Source organism: Pleurodeles waltl, chromosome 5 (assembly GCF_031143425.1).
Source record: "Pleurodeles waltl isolate 20211129_DDA chromosome 5, aPleWal1.hap1.20221129, whole genome shotgun sequence".
Taxonomy (NCBI): domain Eukaryota; kingdom Metazoa; phylum Chordata; class Amphibia; order Caudata; family Salamandridae; genus Pleurodeles; species Pleurodeles waltl.
In genome coordinates this window covers 122,841,809-122,867,394 of record NC_090444.1, presented here as the reverse complement: position 1 = coordinate 122,867,394, position 25,586 = coordinate 122,841,809, and the positions used below count along the sequence as shown (strand labels likewise).

Genomic DNA, 25,586 nt, shown 5'->3' with positions numbered 1-25,586 from the left:
GCTGTTTAGCATCGGCAACAACTTTTTTCCTTTCAGCAACAAGCACCGGGAAAAGCAAAAGATCAGCTTGTTTTAATGAATGCCAGCATCGTGAAATTGTGGTAAAAACTCTTCATAATGAGGATTAACCTCAATGCACCGAAATTCTCCAATGTGGGACACAGCTAGACAGACTACAATTCAATCAGGTTAGGAAAGGCAGTGTAAGGGGGCAGACAGAGAGGAAAAGGAAACTAGAAAGAGAATAAATGTCAATGAGAGACAAAGTGCACTGTGCGTGGAGTTGCAAATGTAGCAGTGAGGAGACGCCTAAGAGCCTGTGGGCAGGGGGACCCACAGCACACACTGGAGTAAATGGAGGAAGGGAACATGGTATCACATTAGTGCTTGAGAAAGGCAGCATGAGAGAAGACAGGACATTTGTTCTGGGAAAGAATAAGTGCACGCAATACACACCACTATTCAATGTGTCCAGATGAAATCATTTGCGGGATAACTGCAGGGGTGACCAGAAATAAGTAATTAAATGAATGTGCATGATGCCCCCTGGACCCAAAATATTCTCTGCAAACAAAGTATGAACAATACTTTTTTCTTTCTTTACAAAACCTCATTTTTATTACACATTGCATTACTGAAGAACTTGAAGGGTACAGAAAACAAAGCTCAAACTCCCTGAGGAGTGAGTGATCAGCACATTGCACATGGAAAATAACGCACATTGTATATGCCTGCTGTGGGTACACGCTACAGAACACTAACAATTCTACTACTTTGAGTCACAATCTCTTTCATTTGTGCGCCACTCAGTATTCCTTACACAAGTGTCTTGTAAAGCAGGTAGTTTTTCCCAATCTGTAAATCTTTAGCTTCCAGAGAAGTGATCACCAAATTCTCAGGCAATCAGCATATTTGTCTTAAAATGCACAACTAAATAATAAAACTATCCAGTACCAATTTAGGCTTTTGGGTGTGTTGAAAATTAAAGGTGTTTTAGGCAACGAGTCTGGGAAAAGAAAAAAAGTCTAAAGAAAAATATTCTTTACAACATAAACTATATTAGATAGTGTGATGGTTTTAAACACAGAGATGGTAAATGATTTGAATTGACAATCAACAAACTTTCCCCACAATGCGATTGCAAAAACCGTACTTGCAATGTGTCTTAGATCCTCATGCAATGCTAAAGGATTTTTAAACACATCAATTACTCCTAAGACCCAAATAAGGGTGTGCTGTAGGCTTAAAAACTTTTTTTTTTTTTTGATACAGCAGGAATGCTTGAATAAAAGTTTGTCTGTCTTTTAGCCATCAATCCTATAAGTTCTCCGATCTAGGATTGGTGGCATCGCAGACCATTCACCTCTGCTGATTTACTCAAACTAAAACACAGAACAGGAACACTCAGATTTTCTAATTTATCCTACTCCATAGATAGAATCTGTAGACTACAGCAAGTAAATGCAAGATCAGAAAATGTCCTACTATAATGCTTATACATTTTGGATGGCAAGACCCTCCCACCTTCACCAAGTGGGCCAGCGAGTAGAAATAGCTAGTATAAAATACTGGGAATTAGAAGGCTAGATCAATCTAGCATATTTTTGCTCCATGCTAGCACAATGGCCATGCGGATGTTTAATTATTTTTATGTGTTGCAAAATAACACAAAGTCGACTAGTCAGAACTGCTGCTTTACAAACATTGCTCCCATTTGAGTTATTTTGAACAATCTTATTTAAAAGTACAGGCGGGCAGGGCGTGGGATACATACTGTCGTCACTGTACAAAATTGCAGAACAATGTAACATTATCCCTTAGAAAGGTTAAACAAACCTGCATAATTTATCCATGAGAGCAGTGTGTTGTGGTGAAGACAGGAATTTTGCTAAGGGCAAGTAGGAGAAAAAGAAACCCAATAAGTGCACAGGAGCTGCAATCTCAAAGGCATTAGAAATATCAGTGTCCAGTATAGCGTTTTCACAACAGGTTTAGCCCCAGGTAGTGTGCAGACAATTACAGCAGTGAAGTAGATGCAAACTCTACACAATAAATTATATATTAGGAGTATTCTTTATTTGTTACGAACTTCTGCTGAGTAACCTCTGAACAGTGCTGCTGCTTGTGCTGTCAGTTCTTCCTTTTGCTTTTTCTGCAGATCTTTGTAGACTCTTTTTAGGTTTAAGGCAAGTAAATGCTCATAGGACTGAGGCATATGTTAGTTTTCCCATACTGGTGGCTGTTGACATGTTTTGTGCTTTGGCAAAATGGGAGGTGGTTTGTGGTTGACTATGGGCTCCCGAATATGAATTCTGAACAGAAGTGCTTGCCGGGCACATCCATGCAACTGCTTCCCGAAGAATCCACCTTCAGCTTGGGAGCTGTAGCGGGGATCAATTTACTCTAAATTCCAATGTATTTCTACAGGCCCTACCTTCTTTCAACTGCACAAGTTGAACAACTGAGTGTGCCATCCTACTGTGGTGTATGAATCAGTCATCAATCCAGTATACTGTTCGCTTCTTCCCTGTTGTGATTTCTAGCAGTGGCAATTCGTCTCCATCCCAAGTCAAAGTGCAGTCATATCCAATGTAAGCAGTATCCACGCTCGTGCAAAATGAAACTAAGTCATGTCTTGGGATCTGGAGAAGCCACAGGTAACCTGCACTGAAAAGCTAAGCCCACATGCATGCACCCTAGGCCTTCACTGAGCATGTTAGTAGGTACAGTTTCCTGAAAGATACCACGTTTATTTAGACATGAAGACAGCAGCTCTTGAGAAATTGACAACCACAATCTGCCCACATGGGCAAGGTCATTCACCCCCTTCCCCTGGCCTCCCCATCCAAATAAAAATCAGCAGCAAAATTTCTACAGGCTAACTTGGATCCTCTTCATTTTTTTTTTTAGCAAAGTGCTACTATCAAGTCACGGGGAGCATGGGGCGGATGAGGTGTCCTATTCTAAAACAGATGAAATAACCTAATCTAGTTAAAGTGACTCATGTAACTATTTTCATGCAGAATACTGCTTTATTTTGTCATGATCGATGAGAAGTCAAGCTGGGCCCTCAATTTTCAAATTCTTTACAAAAATGCATTTTTATGCAGTTAAAAACTTCACAACAGAGTTGAAGACATGTTAAACTACTATAGTACCATATTCGACACCTTAAAATAAGAAATAGGCATTTTATGGCCTGGCATTTCAGGCATTTTGAGCACCTGATAAATTAAGACTCCCTGCGACCTGGCAAGTCCAAACACCAGTCACAGGAAGCTCCCAAGATTAACACACAAACGGAAGACGTGGGGAATTGTCCCCACTGTGCTTTGAGTTCCATAACTGGTGGGTTTAGCAAAACAGGTAAGTACTTATTCATTACACAGATATGGGCTGACAACATTACTGTGCATATCAGAGAAGGGTGAAGAGATAATATTTTAGAGCCATATAAGAAGAAGTAATAAGGGGCAAAGTTAAAAGCAGTCAGTGTTTTAGTTTCCGCTCTAAATCTTGACATCATGCTGGCTAAAAAAAAAAAGGGATCACAAAATGGTGGTGAAAGGTTTATGAAAAGTGCCCCTCTTGCATTTCAGGGGAGGATTTTTGTTGAGCATAAGTTTCTGAAAACCATGACACCTTCTTCAATGGTCTCATCATTACAAATGTCCTACCTGATTTCCAAATACATTTCGCTCATTCTGAAATACACAAGACACTGACTGACAAAAAGTTAAAAAGCCATGTGAGGCAAATCTAACACACCTGCATGTTGAACGTAATGTCTATCAACATTATGAACCTTGGCTAAAGTCACAATTTTTTTTGTTAGCCAAAGTACCCACTTGATTTTGTATGAGGGTCCATGAACATGTGCAAAGTTCCTCAAGTCAGTTAGTTCCTCTGACAGAAATATTTGACCATTTGTAGACCCAGTCCTTTGCAAAGATGCCTCCAGTGATTACTTGATGTAAACTTTTCTGATTGCCCTGGCCAGGCTGCCAAACCCACACATATTTCCATAGGTTTTCTTGCAAGGTTTTGTCAGTTCTCTAGATAAATTTGAAGCATTTTGTCTTATCGTGTGGCAGACGTGTCTTGAAAAGAACAGAGTCTACGCGGAACTGGGTGTACAGAAGTGGCATGTACCCATATACCTTAACAAAGAAGTTAATGCATTTGTGCCGCTCGTGGAAATGAGAGTCATCATGCGAGAGAGCCTGAGGGCAGCCCGGACAGCGGAAGGTCCAGCGTGATGTTACCTGAAAAGAAAAGAGCACAGATTAAAAGAGGGGGATTTGTCAGTAAGAGCACAGCAGATTACTGATACTCTACACTAGTGATGCTTCATATATTTCAGTTCAATTAAACACCAGAATCGCAACCCAAGGTTTTGACTATTAGTCTCCTAAATCCTAAAAAAAAATATATATATATCAATATATAAACCATGAATCAATTAACGAGTAATTGCTCTCTAATGGTTATCTATCGCTTCCTGCCTACCAAATATGTAAATACAATTCATGGATTTTTCAGTTTAAAAGCCACAAGGATATCAAACTCTATTTTGTGCTTGTTACGTTGGCTTCTTCCACAAAGAATATTTTTGGTAAAGCACTATAATGAGAAATTTTTCAACCATAGCTCAGAGTAGACACCATTTAAGCTGAAACAAACTGTAAATCAGGCCTTCATGGTGACATCAATCTAAAAAATGGAAGCTAGCTTCTCTGGTTGAAGAGCATTAAATTCATTAAGAATCATCCTTTCACATTCCCCTGATCTTTAGAAAATATATTTAAAAAACTGTGAGGAGCTTATTGAGCACTACTATAGTTCAACGAACCGTTTTTACAAATGTAGGGGAGCTATTGTTTCAAGTGAAGCAGCTAACATCCATTAGTAAGATGTAGTGAAGCTTCATCACCCCCCTATCTCGTAAGAGACTACTGTGTGCTTCAGAAGAAACTGTTATGACGAGGGCCTTACAATTTTATCTGATTGGAAGGCCCAGTCTTATGGTAAACTGATGACTCTAGCTGCTCTTACGATACAAGTTACATGTGGGTAAATGGAAGCCCTTACCTAAGTCATGGTTAAAGGTGGTCAAAATAGAAGGAAAATAAATTTGTCACTAATTTAGATTTGGTCCAAAATTAAATAGCGTGCAAGAATGTGCATGGTCAAAGCTTCTGTATATCTTTTCATGTTTTCCATATCCTGTGACTCACACAGTACTGCGTGTGAGGATGGAATGGTGTCAAGGTTGTCTTGGGGTTTATGAAGGTGGCAATAATTGAAGTGGGGTTTGGATTCTAATATCTGAGACTTGATCAAATAGCTTTATCTCTGCAGCATTGGTAGTGATGGGCTTCTTCAGGAAGAGATAAGCCTTCATGGATGTTGTTTAATTAACATATTCTGTTCTTTTTCTCAAAAGACCAATACTTATCAGTCAAAACATAACACAAATTCTTACAAATTAAGGTTATTGACACCTTGCATGAATACAATTAACAGTAAATGGGATGCGATATACACATTGAGCCATATTTAAAGAAGAACCTGAATGTATAAATTGCTGGAAACAACTTTTTGAAATTCCCATGCCAGAAAATGTTTTACTTCAGTCAACTACATAGGACATAAAGAAGATGGTCCCCCCTGTGATAATGTAACTTAAGGAGCGATGCTGATTGTGCAACAGCGAGCTAGGCAGGCATTTACCATTTAGATGCTCTTTTGGTTTGCGTGTTGAGTGTTTTTGTAGCCTTAAATGTTCTGGCACTGTTTCCCAAGATTACGAAAGGGAGAACAATTTCTGTCTAAATATTTTTAATAGCTGCCCAGATGCAATCAGTGTATGGGGAAAACGATTCATATCTTTAATGGATAGTCAGAGGATTTAGAAAAATGACTGGCATGAGGGACTGAGGAGAAACGGTAATCCCTCGCTTAACCATGACGGATGATTCATCAGAAAACTGCTTTTTGGAAATATTTTACTGGAGTGTCTATGGAGGTCTTCAGTACATCTGACGAGGACAGGTGCCGGTCACTGAGAGGGTCACTAAGTTAATGAATAAAGTGTCTGAAACACTTAGGCCGATAACCGAATATAACATTAAAGGCTCGGCACTGCATATAGAAAGCATGAGAAGGTACAGGACACTTATTAATAAAGTTGTCATTTTTAACAATATCTCTTCCCTTGGAAACCTTGGAATTGGGGATTTTACAAAAACCAGACAAACCACTTTGAGACACTGATCCGACCAGGGCCACTCAAGTGAATCACTCTAGACAGATCCAGTATTGTGGGATGTTAAACAGAACTGGATGTCTGTGCTTTTAATACCTGTGTAAAACAAATGTAATACAGCATTCAGAGCTCAATTTGGGGCGCTCAGTTGTTTTCCAACACAAAGCTTTGAAACTGATCCAACTGTCAAACTATCCAGCCACTCACTGGTGGAGAGAGAGCAGAGGTGACAATGTTAACATATTCTGATGACAGATGAGATCTTATCAAGATGTGGCTATACTTACCAGACCCAAATGAATTAGCCACCAATATAGCAAGATAAAACACAATGTAAATCGAGGGGTTAGGGCTAAAGCAGGTGTGGAGATGTGGCCACTATATTTAAGTACTTTAAGATGACGATATACTACTAGACCAAAACCTTCAGTAAACGAAATCCAAGTATTATGGTGTGATCTTAGTCCTTGTTTTTAACTCCTAGTCATTATGTAACTGTGTCAAAAAACTTAAACTAGGCAGAACAGTATTCACTAATTTACCCACATTCAAATTCAGCTTATGGAAATCACTACGTAATTCTTGTATTTTTTTACTGAAGGTTTTATTAATGTAAAGCTAAATTAAAGTACAGCTGAATTTGAATGTGGTAAATTCGAGAATACTATTCTGCATGGTTTTGAATTTTTGACACAATTACGTATTCACTAGAAGTTAAAAACAAGAAGTTCAAAAGATCACACTGTAATACTTGTATTTCTATTACTGAAGGTTTTACTCTAATAAGTGTTTACTAGAGTAAAACCTTCAGTAAAAGAAATATAAGTATTATGTAGTGATTTCCTTACAGCTGAATTTGAATGTTGTAAATTAGAGAATACTATTTTGCCTAGTTTTGAATTGATGATACAATTACATTTTCACTATGATTTAAAAACAAAGACCATGCCTGGAAGAGGTGTTCATTAACAATATTTAACTTTAAAAAAAAACAAATAGGTGTGATAAGCTATTGTGTTTACATGTTTAACTTAAGTAATACCTAGTTTATGTTTTTTAGTTAGTTGTGCAAGGTAGCACCAAGTGTGTTTAGATTTCAAAGCAGATTCAACATTCAGAAATGCCTGCACTTTAAAAGAAGATTCTCTGAAAACGATGGACTATGTACAAGTTTCCTGATAAAAGCAGATGCTTAAACTGAACCGTTCTATTGAATGATTCAAATTTCACGGGTTACCAATTTAGTTTTTCAATTTAATCAGCTGGCGGTTTTATTAACTGAGAAAAGCAAAAAGTGCACAACTTTTACAGTCGGGCAAGATCACTGTGATACTGTGTAAATAATGAGCTGATAGCATGCCATTTTTGAATTGCTTATTTCAAGATCATTCTAGCTACAAGGATCAAATGAATAAAGCTCCATGGCTTGGCATATGAAACAAAGAAAACTACTGAAAACAGTTAAATGACAGGAATTCTCACCAAAAATATTTACTACATAAGAAATAAAATCGAATCATGTTGCACATTACCTTGATGGGTGGTTTTCTTGTAATATGAGAGACCAGAAAGTTCATGGCAATATCCTCACAGTTGATGTACTCGTCTACCATGTCCCTGATGGCTTGTGGCATCACGTAGGAGTAAAGGTAGGCATAGTACTAAAGAAACCAGAAAGAAAACGTCCATTATTTACAAATATTACTGTGCAATTACAATTATATTTCAAAATAACCCATATCATATTTACTTAATGTATAATACACAGAAAATTAAAAACATTTTGTCTAGTATTTTGTGAATTTGGGCTTTACTTCTATTTTTCGGAGTACTGGAAAACTTTTATCCAACATAAGAATTTGGTCTAACAAAAGAGTAATTTGGGCTTTTCTCTATTCCTAATTTACCTATGTTCACAATGTCGTTCTGTAAGAAAAACTTATTTTATTAAAAACATAATTATAATACATAGCACTAGAATGGTGTGTAAAGAATATGTGCGTTTCTGTGATGTCAGTATGATTTTTCAAGTCATTATGTTAAAAAAAATAATTCTGCTACTCAGCACTGTGTGCAGAGACCCTCACTAGGAGATCGAAATCTCATTCTCAAGACACTTCGCGCCACTGACTTCAGATGATGCTGCTTGAATGGTGTGTGATTTGTGTGTATTGCTAGACAACGCGTTAGAATAAAAAATAAAAAAAAAAAGTAGCTCCTTAAAATTTTCAATAATGCATTAAATGTAGGCTGTGAATGATGAATTCCACATTGGACAGACATCCACAGACTACCTAAGGAATACTGCAAGCTTGATTTGGGTGTTCATCTGAAGCATTAATTAGGCAGTCACAGCATCTACCAGATTCACTTGTGAAGAAGTAATTTAGTGTCTACTATAGGCAGAGTATGTCTTTCAGGGGTTACTAGAAGCAGGAAGGATGCTTCACTGACAAGATACTCATGAAATCTCTGATGCGTGTGGGATCTGTGAATGTTCCAAGACTGTCACTTGATTAAGAATAACTCTGGTAGATTTGGTTTGCTAGAGATGCAAAGTACAGCTGCACATATGCGAAGATAGTCTACTTGCATCTAGGATACATCACGCGGTCAGAATAAAGAGGTTTTAAAGTGCAGCCCACCAAGCTACGCATTTCCCACTCATCACTGCCTACCATAGGTGGTAAAAGAGCCTCACAGTTTTTCATGCTGTTCACAATTAACTTTTTTGATTTTTAAGCCTTCTTTGTGCGCTGTTTATTAAAAGCGATTTTATTTATATTCTCAGTTTGTAAGGTATCATGATTTGGCTTAATATCATCTTGATAAAAAAATGTAATTAGATGCAACAAAAACAATACACTTTGGAAATAGCATCTGTTTAATGTGCTCTTCTATAGCGTCAAAAGAAATCAAACTGCCCACCCAGCATATTTTCAAGCAGTAACAGTCACATTCCTACCGAAAAACACGAATTGTGACAAAAACTGCTTCATAAATTTCAACTTCAAACACTTTCTGAATATCTACAATGTTCAAGTAAAAAGGACAAAACGAACAGGATTTGGTACTCTGGTGCTGTTTCACTAACCTGCCCACCTTCCCATCACCCTCAAAATATTTTTTATTTCCTCTCAGTATGTGAACGAAGAACTCTTGCAAAGTGTCCTGTTACTTAGCCTGGTGCTAGGGATAAAAAGAATGACAAACAGATTGTGGGGGATCAAAGATGAGACGGTTTATGCTGATAAGGATTGTAAATGAACCTGGATTAAAATTTGGGGTGGGTGTCTATCATGCAACCCTTATCAAGGTGACCCTCAGACTTTCTAAATTAACCTGAGCTCAAGCTACTGGCAGCTATAACAGAGCAGTCAGGCTTAACTTAGGGCAATGTGTAAAGTACTAATGCGGTACCAAAACAGTAATGAAGTCAAAATGCAAAACAAACATCCCAAACCAAACTGGAAAAATAGAGTTAAATCTAGGAAACAAAATGACACTGAGATTACAAATAAATAAATAAGGGGAACCAGGGATATTCATTTTTAAAGTTGTAAATACAAATAGTGCCAAAGAGCACAAAGTGCCAATGATCGCTGTAGACCACGACCTTAGGCTTAATTTGAGGCTGACCGCAACGGAGCGAGGATCAGACACATTAACAAGGCTTGTCCTGGTCAAAGATTCTACCTTCTGACTTAGTCGTTTAAGTCCCAATCCACCACTGAAAAACACTTCTAACCGTTCCCCCCCCAGCCCCCTCCCCCTCCGAGTGCAGAGGAGGCACTTAGAGGGTGTCAGGCAAAGGCCATCAGCTGGGTCCAGTCCAGTTCCAGTTGCCACTGGTTAGCTAGGTACTTCCAGGAAAAGGCATCTTGTGGCATGTTGGCATGTATCCTTGTAGCTCCAACAGGTCAGGCTTATGACCCTATGAGTCCACATCTTTAACTTGGGTTTGAAGAAGGAGCAAGTCTAGTCTTTTAGGGCTCCTCTCGGGTCACAGAAAGCAGGTCCAGTCCTTTTCCGATCTTCTGCAGGTCCAGAAAGTGTTCTGAAGTGGGTACCCACATTTATGTCTGGCACTAGCTAGTGGGTGGGAATGATGCATGGACGTGCCCTAACCAATGGGGTAAAAGTTCCCAGGGGCAACCCTACACACTTTGTGCATTTTCAAGATGGCCAACGTCTTCAGTCACAATAAACTCTGGCTCTGAGGGCTGGGTGTGTGTGGGGGTTGTATTGCTGTAATCCTGGTGCACTCCTACGTCTAACACTAAAATCTCTGCCTCCTTGATCAGACTCAGCCATACATCATCTGCAACAGTAAGTAACGCTACCTAAGTGCCATTAACTGGTCGGAATCTAGACTGAGCACGATCTGATAAAGGATTAGTTTTGATGAAAGTGAGGATTTGATAAGGGACATATTTGTATAGAATTCTGGCAGTGAAGTGTTCAGAGAGAGGTCTGAAATTGCTTAGGATTTTGGGGTCAGCAGACTTTTTCTTCATGTAAGGCATTACCACTGACCTCTTGGAACTGTAGTGACAAAAGTGAGTTACTCAGGAAATTGAGGACAGGGGCAACAGTGCTCAGGGCCCTAGTGAGGATGGGGACTTGGCGGGGATGCGCTGTGGTGAGCCAGATTTTATACGTTGAGCCAAAGAAGTAGTAAAACCGATTAAAAGCCGACTAAGATTGTGAAGGAAGACGAGAAAAGGGATGAGCTCCTTAGAGAAGGAGACATGGACATAATGTCAAAAAAAGCCAGCTTTTTGGAAATGTTTCTAAATAATATTCATAAAAATACTGTAAAGCTCAGTCAAAGGAGAATAGATACAGCAGTGGCGTAAGGCTCCATTATGTCTTTTTACTACAACAAACACCTCTGGAAAAGTTAACTTCAGCTTCAATTCTAGAGACAAAGTAGTCTGAGTGAATCTTTTAAATACATTTTGTAGCCTTTTATGGAGAGTCTGTAGGTCGTTCTGGAAAGAGCACTTGGCACCGATGCCATACCTTTTCCAGGGAGTTGTAACGACGTTTAGCTTTGGCCATGTACACTCAGTAAGTCTTAATGCATCGGACAGTGATAATCCTTAAAATGTGGCAGGAATCCTACCCGCCTCAATCAAAGTAGGACAGCCCCGGCCAAAGTAACGGGTCACTTCACTCACTTCCTAAATGATCTCTACTTTGGTTGTAACCAATAAGGACAGGTCAAAGTTGTTATATGTGATCAAGCTGTTTCCCTTCAAGTATTTTGGTGTTTGGGGCAAAATGCTGAAATTCTGCCTTTACCCCCAATAGCTGTGTGCAAGGTACAATTTTTTTTATTTCTATTCTTAATTTTATCTAGACCAGGTTGAGAGAGTTCAAGATTCTTAGCCCCTGTGCTACCAGTGTCTCCAAAGGCAGCACCTGGCTTGTAAAAACATACACATTGCCACTGTTATTTCCTTAAGAGATTCCATGAAAATAAATCCCTTCAGTCTGCATATAAGGAAAGAATCATCAATTTCCAGAGTAAGATGCCAGTCAATACATGCCGAGTGTTCAGATGTCATTGTTTACTATGTGCCCAAGTGTACCTGCTGAAGCCTTATATAGCCTCAAGCTGCCAAAAAGCACCAATGCACACATACTATGACATGAGTTTACAGTCTGTAGAGTGCTTTCCTCGCCAGAAAATGGAGCATTTTCAAAATACATTTTCATCCTTTCTTCCATTGAGTAGTTGTGACCTTATGGTGTAGGGGACTTGTGTTGGTGGGAGAGTGTTCAATCATTGGTGGAAAAGGTTGCCCTAGTGCATACAATGTACGGTTGAACTTGCGGCACAGACATTTTCAGGCTCAGAGAATATTCGGCTGGTCAATTGTCAATACACGGCTAACTGTATATCCTCACACTGCTGCAAGCTAAGACGGCAAAGAACTTGACAAACATCCGTGAAGAAAATAGCAGTCTAAGACTCATTTAAAGAAGTTCAGATGTGCATGCATGCTCCAGGAAATCTGAATTGTCTGTAGAGCTTTGATTTGTTAATTATGCTGTTTAGATTCCAGAGGTCTGCTAGAAGATTAAGGCATTTGTCCATTAGATCCAAGAACTTTTAGCACATCTTAAAAAAAAAGGAGCCTTGGGGACCTGTGCTCTAAGACAAATAATTAAATACTAATTAGAGAAAATGCAATTGTGCCCTTGAGGAACATTGTGCTCCAGAAGGTTAGAAGGTGAATTTGAAGTAAATTTACAAGGCTGATGAATTCCAGTCCCAACTTACTGATGTGAAATTCTGATGGATATTTTAGGGGTTTAGGCCTTACCCAGGTTATTTTATAGGGGACACGATGAAAGGTATTCAAATGTATTTGGGTTGACACGTGAACATGGGAGAGCCACTTTGACCATCCTCTATTCCCTTGGAGTGGCTAGATCTATGGAGCTTGCTTGGATCTGACTTGGCCAGATGCACTAAACACTGCAGGATTTGAAAATTAACAAAAAAGCTACCTTGTGGCTGCTGCCTTACAGACACGTCAACCATGCTGCCTTCTAACTTAGTGTGTTTCATGGTCATGACTCTGCCAGCAGTACTGCTGTCTAGACCAGAGTAAAGTGTTTGCATCAACAGTGAAAGTTCAATATCCTTAGCCAATGGTGCCTTGTGCCACTTGGCGAGATCCGTGAGGTCAATAAGAAGCTTTAAGGCAGGTTACCTAACTCCAGTACTACTAAGCCTGGAGCTGCAGTTACATCTAAATTGATTCCCTACTACCTCAGGAGTGCAACTAAGAAATATTCCGAGGTCGTGTAGCTATTAATCACTTACTTTTTTCAAAATATTATACCAAATGTAATTTTTTTTAGGGTGCATGACTGTAAGGAATTCTCAGCCAGAGATTACTTGTAAATAATTTTCTTCTATTTATGTTGGGCTTTTCAATGAGAAATAGAGTTCATGTGGAAAAGAGAACCTGAAGCCCGAACCCCTTCACACCCACTCAACGCTCCTTTTACGTCAGTGCAGGATATCTGGATAGCGGCTAGGACTCTGTGCACAGTGTAGAAAATAAATCTTACCTTTGAAAATGGAAAGCAAAGTCATTTTCGCAAAAAGACTTAAAAAATTGTACAGGGTATCTCAGCTACAGCATTTTAATTATATATACACCCTAAAATGAGAAAGGGGAGGTCCATATGCTCACACTGGAGAAATGGGGGAGAAAGGGTGTGGGCATGTATAATGTTTTAGGCTCTTAATTCAAATGGAACAGCTCATTTGGGTTGAAAACAGTCTGAACAGGGACAGGGTTTATTGCATAGTTCACCTCGTGTGGCAAAAACTCATTTAAGGGAGTGAGCACGCTTTATGAAAGCTGTAGTTACCATTAAGTGCATAAAATATAAAAAACAAACAAAATCATGACCTATATTTGGACTCGTTTCCTTTCAGCAAATTAAGGCCATGTACTATTTCCATAAATCTCACCTATGGGTTCCTGGGTTTCTTCGCAGAGGAGCAACAGACAGATCTTTTAGTAAAAAGGCAAGAGGTCAAAAAATATAATGATGTATACCCACACAGCCTGGTGTACCGCAAGCATTGCAATTCAACATCATTACTGTAGGAGAGTGTTTATTTTATTTTTAGGAAAAAAAAAACACACTGTGGTGGACAGTTGGACAACAGCGGACATACTTACCTTGTGAAAAAAGGCTGCGCCTGTAAGCACCATGGACAGCTCACAAGAATAGTTGGAGTTGTAGAGCCAGGACTGATGAGGGATGTCCCATGCGTGGTACCTTCCAGGGAAACCAACAACACGATCTCTGGCCTCTCTCCACACCCTGAAACAGAAAAAGAGTTTTGTGAAAACAATATGGAGATAAGCCCTACACTGAAAGTGGGTACTTTACATGAAAGCCAGCTTACGACTCGCGTACAAGGCCTGCACCTACATTCTCAGTTTACCCAGCACAGAAACTAGAATGCTCCAGCAAAACAGGACTTTAATAACACTACTCCTCAAAGCACATCGCTTCAGGACTATGTGCACCGTCAGTCACGCTCTCAGGTAACGCTGTAAGAACCTAGTACGTACTCAGAGCCCTCGTTAGACCTGCTCTTCCACTTCAAATCTTCAAACACAAACCAAAGGTACGTCTACTTCAAAGAAACTATCTCGAATCCCTCTGTTTCTGTTGCACACACGAAGGGATGACATTATGGCTTTGTCTGCACGTATCTGTCTCTTTACACCCCTCCCTTTGTTTTTAGATTGTACAACGCCTTGAGACCCTCACGGGTGAATAGCCGCGCTTTACAAATCCCTGATTGATTGATTTTGCTACTATCGAGCTTTGATGTCTTGGCTATAGTAATATGCATGCTATTGAGCTCTGCTGCATAGATCTTCACTTTTAGTATGTACCTATACATGTTTGGCTATACCCACCTTAGCTATTTTTATTCGTATTTTGTACATGAATGTTTAATAATGAGTACCAAATGGATGCAGTTATAATGAGAAAATGACATTAAGCTTTTGTGGAGGACATATGCAGAACAAGTTTGTATACAGAAGAGAGAGGGTGTTGAAATTGGAGAAATGCCGCTCAAAGACCACGTTTGGCATATGTACAATAACCAACCTATTAGTAAAGCAGTGCACTCATAGGGAAACACCCCAAATCCCTGAAATGAATTACCAAGTAAAACAGGCAAAACAAACATTGACACATGAGGCACTTGCTAAAGTAAATCGATTAGTAACGAGTCTTAGTACTAATGAATTCTTTGGAACCTGTAAGACAAAATAAGATAATCATTGACATAGCCACATATCATGATTTCCAAATAGAGTCCATCCATGAAGAAAAGAGTAGAAACGTATTAGATCTCCAATGTAGTTCTTCAGTCTTCGTGATTTATTTCAATTAATTGCACATTCCGTTCTCCAGTGTATGACAGTATCAATCAGCCACAGTCAGATAACATGTTCATAATATCCTTATGAAACAGCCAACACGTGTTTTGTCTTGGGGATGACCCCACCGACTTCCTCAGGGTGAAAACTCAAAGTATCGTAAATATTCTTAAATATAATGACAGATATGTTGCTCACCAGTACAATCCTTACGTTGTGAAGTTGCCGGTCAAACAGCTCAATATTAATACACCAAAATCTCAATCCAAGATGCGTGAGACTATATGATTATGACCAGATAATATCAATCGAAGAAAAAGTGCATTCTGACCGTGTATCAGTCGTGAGTAAGCTAACCGAAAAAGTTTCTTCTCTTTTCATGGATAGACTATCTGGAAATCATGATATGTGGCTATGTCAATCATTATCTTATTTTGTCTTACAGGTTCCAAAGAATTTGTTAGTACTAAGACTCGTTACTAATCAATTTACTTTAGCGAGTGCCTCCTATGTCAACATAAGCAGAACAAGTCCATTGGCTTTTAAACCTCATTAGTTCATGAAAACATAGGCCTGCTGCAGAAGGAGTAGATTAACTTGTTAAGAAGTAAAGAAACCTTACACCTTACAGATCATGCAGACGCACTTTATTTCTACCCTAAGGGCCCGCTAGGTCGCCACCAACCGAATGATAGTGATTCATGGTTATTAGAAATAAATGTTGCCATGTTCACATTCGTATTAGAGATAGTGTATCACTTCCTCTTTAAAAACACAAAACAAAAAAACTCACTCACTCATATATATATATATATATATATATATATATATATATATATATATATATATATATAGGACTAAACAAACCCAACTTGGAGGGAATGCCGTTTTCCCAGTTTTTACATCCAACTTTCCTAAAGTAAATCTCATATTTTTCATAACTGAAGAACTGTAAGACATGTTAACGCTAAACACTTTGAATAAAATCTTAATAGAGAGACTCCCATCAAGGAAGTTCAGTGTTATTAGCCCATTCAAGATGGTGAGGTTGTTGCTTGTAGTCATGTCCTTTTGCCCACCTCAGGTAAGCTCACTCTTAAACAAAACACCTACGCACTTACGCTTGCCAACCATGCTCAGAGAAGCATCCAGCTGAACAAAACATTCCAAAAGCAAGAGCACGTTTTTGATTGTATTAATAGGTAACATATTGCTTTCACTGTAATCAAGTAGGCAGGTCACCTACCCCGAAAGACACAGTGTTCTGTGTCTAGAATGACAAGGTCACCAGCATGTAATGGAATACCTGCATGTCTCCTACCTATGTTTGTAGAGAAATCTCCAGATTTTGCCAATATCCTGGTTAAAGATGAGCCAAAACCAGTCCATCATTACGTATCTATCCTCTAGACCATTAAAGATTTTAATTTTTCTACATATATGCCCTCTACAACTCAAATAAATGTTCTGCAAGGCGGTCATAATGAAGGATTTAATCGAGAGGATGAGAGAACTGGAAATACTTAGATCTTCCATCTCTGCTTTGGAACGCCTTGTGGAACACGGCTTGAAAGGCTACCAACTAGGCACAAATGTTATGCTCCTATGTGAACCACAGAGCGTCGAACCATGAAACAAAAAATGTTGTCAATTAATATAGTGCTTACAACCCATGATGAGGCGTTGAAGCGCTTTTCAGTGAGTAGCACGTTACTCAGGAACCCAAAGGTGGATTACTAGATGGAAATATAGAAGTTGTCATTAAGAGTAGTGGGAGTGCTAGACCTGTGAGTCTGCTTTATGGATGAATAGGATAAAGGATGGATAGAGGAGGGAAGAGTTTAGAAAGGATTATTTGGTGGTTTATAGTTATCTAGGAGGTATGGGATGAGTTTGATAGCCTGCTGCTGGATGACTGGGATAAAGGATGGCTAGAGCAGGGATGAGTTTAGAAAGGATTATTTGGGGGTTTATAGTTATCTAAGAGGTATGGGATGAGTTTGATAGCCTGCTAGCTGGATGACTGGGATAAAAGATGGACACAGGAGGGAAATGTGTGAAAAGGGTCATTTGGGCCTTCATAAGTTTGGGAAGAGTCCTTTGGGCCTTCATAGTAGCAGCAGGGATTTGGGGTGAGTTAGAGAGTGGAGGCAGGGGGTATTTTGGAAGAGAAATAGGATGACGGATAGTGGTGGTATGGTGAGGTTTGGATAGATTCGTGTTTTTTTTCTCTGCAGTGGGAGGAAAATAGATAAGTACGCAGATGTATAATCACAAGAGTTCTACATACATCAATTGATACGCATATTGAAAATAATCGGGAGTTATACAATTATACTAAAGTCCTATATGTACATGCATGAATATTTACAAACTTATGCTTTTCATTTTTTGCAGTAAATTGAGTTAATTGTATTTATAACGTTTATAATCTAAATGTTTCCAGTAATATTTCAATAGTGAATCGCTTGTAGCTGCATCTTCTATAAACATATGCACACAGTGAAAAGATGTGTTAATATTGTAAAATAAACCCATATGCATACCAAAAATGATGGGCTGCACTCACCCTGGGAGTAAAAGCCTGTTTGTTCTAAGGTTTTGAAAGTCATTTTAACTAATCCGTCCTCCTAACCCAGACAAAACAGTGCAGCTGAAACCAACAAAGCAATTAATCTATGGGATAGTGGATAGTCTTTTCTCACTTTTAGACTATAGATTTCACTGCAGAGCTCACCCATGTAGGTGGGACTCAGACCGAGAGTGCCGCATAAATAAAATAAAAAATACATTAAAAAAGGAGGAAGGTACATTTTTTCACAAAGCTCCGAAAACGTTTTTCATAACAAGTTAGGTGCCCTGCAAAAATCATCACACGAAAAAAACAACTGCACAAGTTGCATTATTTTCGCTAGTATAAATGCTTGATATATTTATACTTTCAGGACTAGCCACGTTTACTTCGTTGATTTGTGTTTTGTGATCTTGAAAACTATATTACACCAATTGTAAACATGCTTCCTACAGTTGCTTCATTGCAGAAGTACGTGCTTCAAATAAATACAGCGGGTCCCTTGAGCACAGAGTTAACAAGGGAGCCATTTCTGTAAGAGAGAACAGACGGTGGAAAGCCCCGCTAACCCGCAAAGAAAAGACTGTCTAGGTAATTTCTCATTTCATAGCGTTACTCCATGACTTTGGAAGTCCACACTGAAGCTAGAACTAATCTTGCTGTGCGCACTGTTAACATTCAAAGTTGAAGTTCCTCAAATAGATTAGCATTTCTGTTTGGCGAAATCACAGTTAACGCGCAATAAATCAGGCGCCAAGAGGATTATTAAAGAAAACATTGTTCTCCTCCAGCACGCGCTGGCATCTGCTAAGTCATAAAATGCCCCGAGTTACCCGTCAAAAAACAGGCGTCTTTTAAAGACACATTTATGATGCAGTGGAACAGCAAACAAGCGCAAGGAGGCAATTAGAGGCGGCAGAGCCAACGATTTTCTAAATTGTGTATTTCCGGAATACAGCCAGCTTGTTGACATCCTTGAAACCATTATTGCTCTATTTAAGTCTCACAATTGTGGTGATTACGTCTAATTACACATGGTGGATCAGTCGCCCCGAGTTCACACAACTGAAAATAGAAGCTGGGGCCGGGAAAACGCAAATTGCTAGTTTGTGGTGCAGGGGAGCTTTGGTGTGCAGCAGAAACTGAGCGTCAGGCAGTGGTGGCCGTACGTGTTAGTGATCGGACTGTGCGTCACCAGAGCGCACCTGACGCAGGTCTATTCACGTGTTACAACCTGAGCAGGACTTCAAGGAATGATTGCACAATGCCCTCCTCTGCAGGATGCTGCCTTGGGGGGATGGTGGGAGGGGGACGCGGATGGACGAAAGCATCAATGGATGGCAGGACTGATGGGTATAGGTTGGTGTGTGTGTTGTTCTGGCTGGGCCCATTTGAAGTGGCTGGCCCCGTGACTATATCGGGGGTCGGACAGGAGCACAAAGCTTGAACTCTCCAGCCCGACAACTGAGCTGATCCTTCTTCCGCCTGCAGTCAGCAGGGGCGTAACAAAGGCTCCCACAGCCCCACGGTGCTCCAGGGGGCCGCCTCAGCACAGCACCTGGCCTTAGTGATTTCGGAGGTGGCCCCCTCCATGTTTTTTGCAGGGGTGAGTGGGGGTGTCCATTTTTGTTACGCCACTGGCAGTCAGCACAGGTGGGAGCATAGAAGAATGCTAGTTCTGAGGGTCTGTGTAGCGAGTATGTGAGCTTTGGGGGCCCCAACGAAAAGCTGTGGGTGCCCTACGTGGGACCTGGGCACCCATTATTAAAATAAAATACATTAAAACTGTAAACTTTGCACTTGTATAGCGCACTACTCACCCGTTAGGGTCTCAAGGTGCTGTATGCATACCGCTGTGGAACCCCTCCTGGCATTTCCCTGTGAGGCGCCCACTCCTGGGCACCCCCAAGGTGAAGCCAGGCATCCAAGCGCTGTGAGAGCCGTTATGGAGATTAAGCAAGCTATTGCCCAGAGTTACAGAGTGGGACCCATTAATTAGATTAGGCACCAAGGCCAGAATTATCCGATCCAAGGGATTTGAGCCCAAGACCTGCCGAGGCGGGAATTGAACCCTGGTCCCGGGCCAGATTTCTGCATGAGGGTCTGCCGCTCTAACCATTGTGCCACACCTCTCCACATTAGAAACATCTTTTCCTGTGAGGGCCACATTAAAGCCCTTTGGGCACTCTGGTCAGCTGGGTCTAGGAGTACTGGAGCGACCCATAAGCCCTTGCAAGGGCATTACAGGATTTGTATTTTCTGCCTGCAGTGCCTCAGGGAGGACATGAGCACCACCAGCATATTCTCAACTGTTTGTGAGCCTACCTACTAAGAGTCTGGCAGTCCCCACAGGAGACCCAGTAAAGTTTTTTTTTTTTTTTTTTACAAAACTGCCCTAAGTCTTCTGGGGATGGAGGAGGTAACACTGGTGACCCTAAAATAGTTTTCACACACTTTCAACCATTCCCAGAGCTTGGGCTTTTGCCCTGAGGCTCTGGAGTATGGACACTCTAGTTGGCTTGTCCTAAAGCTGTACTTGCAGCATGCTGAAAATAAAAAAAAAACCTTGTTTTTTTAAAATTATAATGCTTAATGGGCAATTATTAGTTCATAATATTTCATGTGTCTTAATGAGGGTAAATTAATGTTTTCTGGTGACGATCTCGTTAACAGCGAGTCACTGCAACTTGTTAATAACGCCACTGTATAGTGGTAATATCTCTAACAGTTTTAGGGTGTTTTGATCTGTTAGGATATGCTTTTGCTTTTAAAAACCAGGCAACACCATTAAAAAGCTTGCAGGCCTGCCTTTCCAAAACTACACCCCTTTAAATTATGTCTGATATACGTGGACTGTCTCAGGGTCTTGCATTTCAGAGCTCGCTAAAGGTGTGGACTTGCAGGAGAGTGTCACCAAAGGTATTCCTACTTGTACATATTTGTGAATTAATTTATAGTAGTAAGTAGTGGGTGCATAATAAGGAACATTCCCTTTTTTATAAATAAAACACTGGGTAGACCAGGATTTATTAGATGTTTATTATATATCTGCGTATTGGAGTATTAGCCCCCAGTGTAGGCCTTGGATTGTTCTACTTCGCTGCCCTGAGAGAATCAAGTGCTACAATGGGGTAGTTGGTTCAGAGTAAATGGAATGCTGCAGAACGATCCACATCCTTACCAACTAATAACTCCCTTTCATACATTGGTGGAGGTTGGGCGTATTGTGAAAGGCTGTGTGGTGCTGGCGAGGGAAGCAGAGAGTTTTGGGGTTCCTGCGTGATGGGGACTGGTAGCAAGAAATATTTGTGTGATGACCAGTATATCTAACAGAAGACAATGGTGTCAAAGTGACGTCACTCATCCACGCTTTCAAACAGTTGTCGGAAACCTCAGAATCTACAGAGCAAATGACAATAGAATTCGAGCTGGGAAAGTGCCCAATCTCACACTGCATGGCTGAAGGTCGTATGAAGAAGCTGGTTGCTTGCAATCAAGGAATTGGCTGCACTCAGTGTGTTGGGTGAAAGGCCCGGCCTAAGGCCTTGTACAGCAGGGAGCTGGCCCCAGGGCCTGTGGCCAACTTTGCACTGTCCACAGCTGAAGGCTGCAGATGTTGCACAAAGGGCCTGGTCTGAGGCCAACCCCACACTGCACAGATAAAGGCTGTCCCCAGTGGGATGTTGCCTGCTTGTGTTCGGTTCTGCCCTAGCCCTGTGCCCAACCCCTTGCTCTGTATGCCAATGGAGAGGACAAAAATGTTTATTTTTTTTAACCAGGAAAAGTGGTTCCAACAGGAATCTTTCTTTTTTTTTTTTTTTTAAATGTTTTTTGACTTTGATTTACTTTTTTTTTTTTTAAATGGAACTATAAAGAAATAAAAAAGGGCATGGCATCAAAAGGACTACTTTTTACAAACATCCTCATGAGCACTCAACAGGTCCCCAGCAAATGCAAATTTCAGACAGAACATACAATATAGCGCATTACGTAGATACTGGGGTCGTGGTCACGGGTCAACGTAGCAGCATCAGAAGCAGTTTCCCAGCCTGCAGTTGGAAGTGGCTAGAGGAGAGGTGAAAGTAGAAGCTTTAATCCTCATCACATTTCCACTTCATGGTGTTTAGCTTCGTACTTTGGCAAGACCACATGCTTTGAACATTCCAGAGGCTCCTAAAGAATATTTCTCCCTGGCTCTTGTGGAAAAAATCTCTATGGCTGATCTTGCAAGTAATGATCTGTGAAGACACTTTCTTTTGTCCCTTTGCAATTGTAATTCGCACACAATGGACTGCTCTGCAGTGATGGCACTTCCTGCTCTTGGGTCTCACAAGATTACCTCAGTATTTTATGGGAGGTCAAAAAAAATGAAAACTGACATTTGATTGGCCACGCACAAGACACTACTAAAAAATAAAAAATAAAATAAAAAACATAACCTTTAGAAGCAACCTCAAACTATTTTGCGAACCATCGTTAATGTTTAACAAAGACAGTTTGCAGTGCATACAATCCAATGTCATCTTGGCGTCACACAAAACTGGAGACCATCAACAGGGGTGTGGAATTCCTATAGCCCGATGCCCAGGACATATTGTTTGGGATCAATGGCAACAACTTTTCCTATTTATTTTTTTGTCCTTGGGACATATAGGTGCACCCCCCTGCAGCATAAACCCTTTAGCTACCAGTTTACTGTACCACATTACGGATCAGAGAAGGGCATTGTCTGCAGTAGAGGTAACATTTGTGTTCATAAGTTAATGCTGTTCGAACTTGTATTTATGGTTCATTAATGCAAAGCCTTTATTATTAGGGTGAGCGCGTGCTAAGGGCATATACTAAGCTCAGACAGCACTACTGATATGAGTTCCAGTACATAAAGGTGTACACACATTTGCAAAGATGAACAATATGAGGCTACGTATAATGCTCCCAGAATGCTCTCTGATTAGATGCAAATATGTGTAGAAGCTTGAAAGCAATAATGAGGATTCTTTGATTTCAAAAACAAAATGTTCATTAAAAAATACAATGAGGAAAAAAATGGTTTGCTAAGCTATTGTGAAATTTTAGGTACCATTTCTTTAAAGCATCATTTAGTAAAATGTGTTGATGCATGCTAGTATTTAAAAAAAATAAAATATTTCCATAATGGAAAAATCAGTGAATCCCGTTTCAACAAGATTATGGGAAACAATGAAAATAAACAAGCATTGTCAAAGTCAGTAGGTTTAACATTGGAAGTCAGCCTTTCGATTTTGTCAATGTGTGTCTTGTTTTGACATGGTTTTTGTAAAACTTTATTGCTGTGGGAGCGGTAGGGCCCTCACTATTATAACAAACGTTGGCAAAAGCAAAAAAAAAATTTGTCTCAAAAAGCACACATTGCCACAGAAGTTCCTGGTATTGAACAAATCTTCTTTGCGTGCAGATATGTTCCTTGTAAAATAGCACAGTACTGTCACTCAAAGTGAAGGCAGCCAACAGACAGAGACAGACTGAACTGCAATAAAAACAATAGGTCTCGGTGAATTCCAGACCGAATTAGAGGCCCAATTCTTAAAGGAAGTCACAAAAGTGCACCCATGGTATATGTCCTTCCGTTAGTGAAGATTTACAACTCATAAATTACCAAGAATTTCAGAAGTAGGCCAGGAAATGGTATTCCTAGAAAATATTTGTGAACTACACTTTAGCTCAAATATGTGCACCTAGAATTGCTCATGCGAAAATCTGCTGAGCATTTACAAGTTCACTTTCCCTCCAATTAATTTTCTCTCCAACTGTCCAAGCTTTCTCACTATGGTAAACAATTAGAGAAGAGATGGTAAAACACTATCAAATGCAAGTTTGTAGGTTTGCACAGACTCAAAAGGGCATGTCAAACCTGAAACTATTGCTCACTGCTACCTACAGCCTCAGTATGTACATCTGTAGACAGGTGGCAAAGTAAGGGATTTGCTTGTATGCAAACGCTTCTATAGTATGAGCCCTGGCATATCAGAGAGGCTCTTTTTAGAGCCTTTATATAATGAGATTGCTGCCAAGGTTTGTCACGTACTACATGGTGGCACCAAAGGGACAAGTGGATTTTTTTTACAGGGCAAGTAGATTTATAAAGCAACCTGTCTCATGGACAAGTAGATATTTTATTAAATTTCCCACCCCTGCCATCAAGCATGATCTACATCATCCACCAGGCCTATGCACTACAAGAAGCAAGGTCAGCAAATGAGTCACTGTCAGCAGGCAAAAAACATATAAGTGAGCAGAAGGTTACATGTACTTTGTGCTATAAAGTGTGGCATATAGGGAAGAGTGGACAGTATTCCATCCTTAAATTATTTTTTGCATAGTGGGTGAAAGTGGAGTCTAGAGAATAATAGGCATGCGCTCTGTGCATTATTTAATAAATGTGTAGCGAGAACAAAAATGTGCCCTCACTGTCTGCTTCCAGGGAGGAAGGGGGGTGCATGTGAATCTACAGCGCAACAAGCTAAGAACAGAGGTTTACAGGGTAATATTTTGCTTTGGTAGCATCAGTGGCGGTAGATACACATGCTTTGCATAAACTGAAAAACAGTTTCCACCTTACTGTAATTAATGGACTGATGATGCAGCTGCTTAATACAGCTTGCTGATGATCTACTATATTCATACAGTACTGTTTTGTGAAAGTGTGTGGAGTGTACCAGGTTGCAGATTTGCAAATATCTGCTAGTGGGATACTGCCCACGAAAGACATGTCTGCTCAGTTTGTGTGTGTAGTGTGTGCCCTAGGAGGTATGGGGAGTACATGATTAGCTTTTGCATAGTACGCCTGGATCAATTTAGTATTTAACCTTGCAATGCCTGCTTTGGAAGAAAGTTAACATGGTTCAATAAAGGCAACAAAAAGTTGGATGGTCTTTCGAAAATGTTTAGTATTATCAATATAATACACGAGCACTCGTTTTACATCTAAGGTGTTCAATGCTATTTCTGCTACAGAGTCAGGTTCTGGAAAGAATGCAACTGTTTGAGTCGCATGAAACAGTGATACTAAGTTAGGTAAGAACTCGAGGCTTGTTTTAAGAACCACTCTATCTGTGTGAACGGGAATAAATGGCTCTACTATGGTAAAAGTATGAAGCTCGCTGACATGCCTAAGCAAAGTTATTGCTAAAGACTATATTTTCCATAAAATGAACTGCAAGGCACTAGTGAAGGAGAAGCCCCATAAGCCATGTGAGAACTACATTAAAAGTTCCAAACAAGTTGCTCTCTCAAGGGTGTAACTCTTTTGAGACAAACAGAAATTCAAAACAAGCATTGGCAAAGCCAATATGTTTCGCCTATGCCATAGCTATTTGCTTTGTCAATTATTTCATTGGTATTCACTGGTCCAGGTCTAGGCAAAACCAAAACATATGCAAGCAACCGAAATACATATGAAACACTGGTGCAGCACATTTAAAGTGAGAGTTCTTTAATAAACAGTGTGCTCGTAGGCATTTCAGGCTTTTCAGAGAGATCCTAACATCCAAGCTATAATTAATTTTAAGTATGTGATTTGAAACCTAAACATTGTTTTCTGTTTCACGAGTTACAATAAATAGATCTAAGCTGTGCCCTACAAGTCATCAATGATCAGCGATTGTGTCTAGTTTATTTATTACATAGTCGTGGCATATAAAAAATAGCTGCCTGTCAAGTACTCGGTATGACTATTAGTAACTAAAATATACACAATTACACAGGAAAAGGTACTCGGAGATTGTGGAAACACAATGTCAACTCACTTTTTTGCAGTTTTAAATAGCAC

The 25,586-nt window shown here is 39.9% G+C and overlaps 1 protein-coding gene across 1 annotated transcript in view; it reads right to left on the bottom strand.

The window, feature by feature from the left end:
- Positions 1–588: 588 nt before the first annotated feature.
- The window catches only part of EXTL3 (exostosin like glycosyltransferase 3), a 211,961-nt gene continuing 186,963 nt past the window's right edge, over positions 589–25,586 (bottom strand). The window contains exons 4-6 of the mRNA XM_069233782.1: positions 13,984–14,128; positions 7,801–7,929; positions 589–4,265 (exon numbers count right to left, since the gene is read on the bottom strand). Of these exons, the coding sequence (XP_069089883.1) occupies positions 4,056–4,265; positions 7,801–7,929; positions 13,984–14,128 (484 nt within the window). The 3' untranslated portion in view covers positions 589–4,055. The remainder of the gene's footprint in view (positions 4,266–7,800; positions 7,930–13,983; positions 14,129–25,586) is intronic.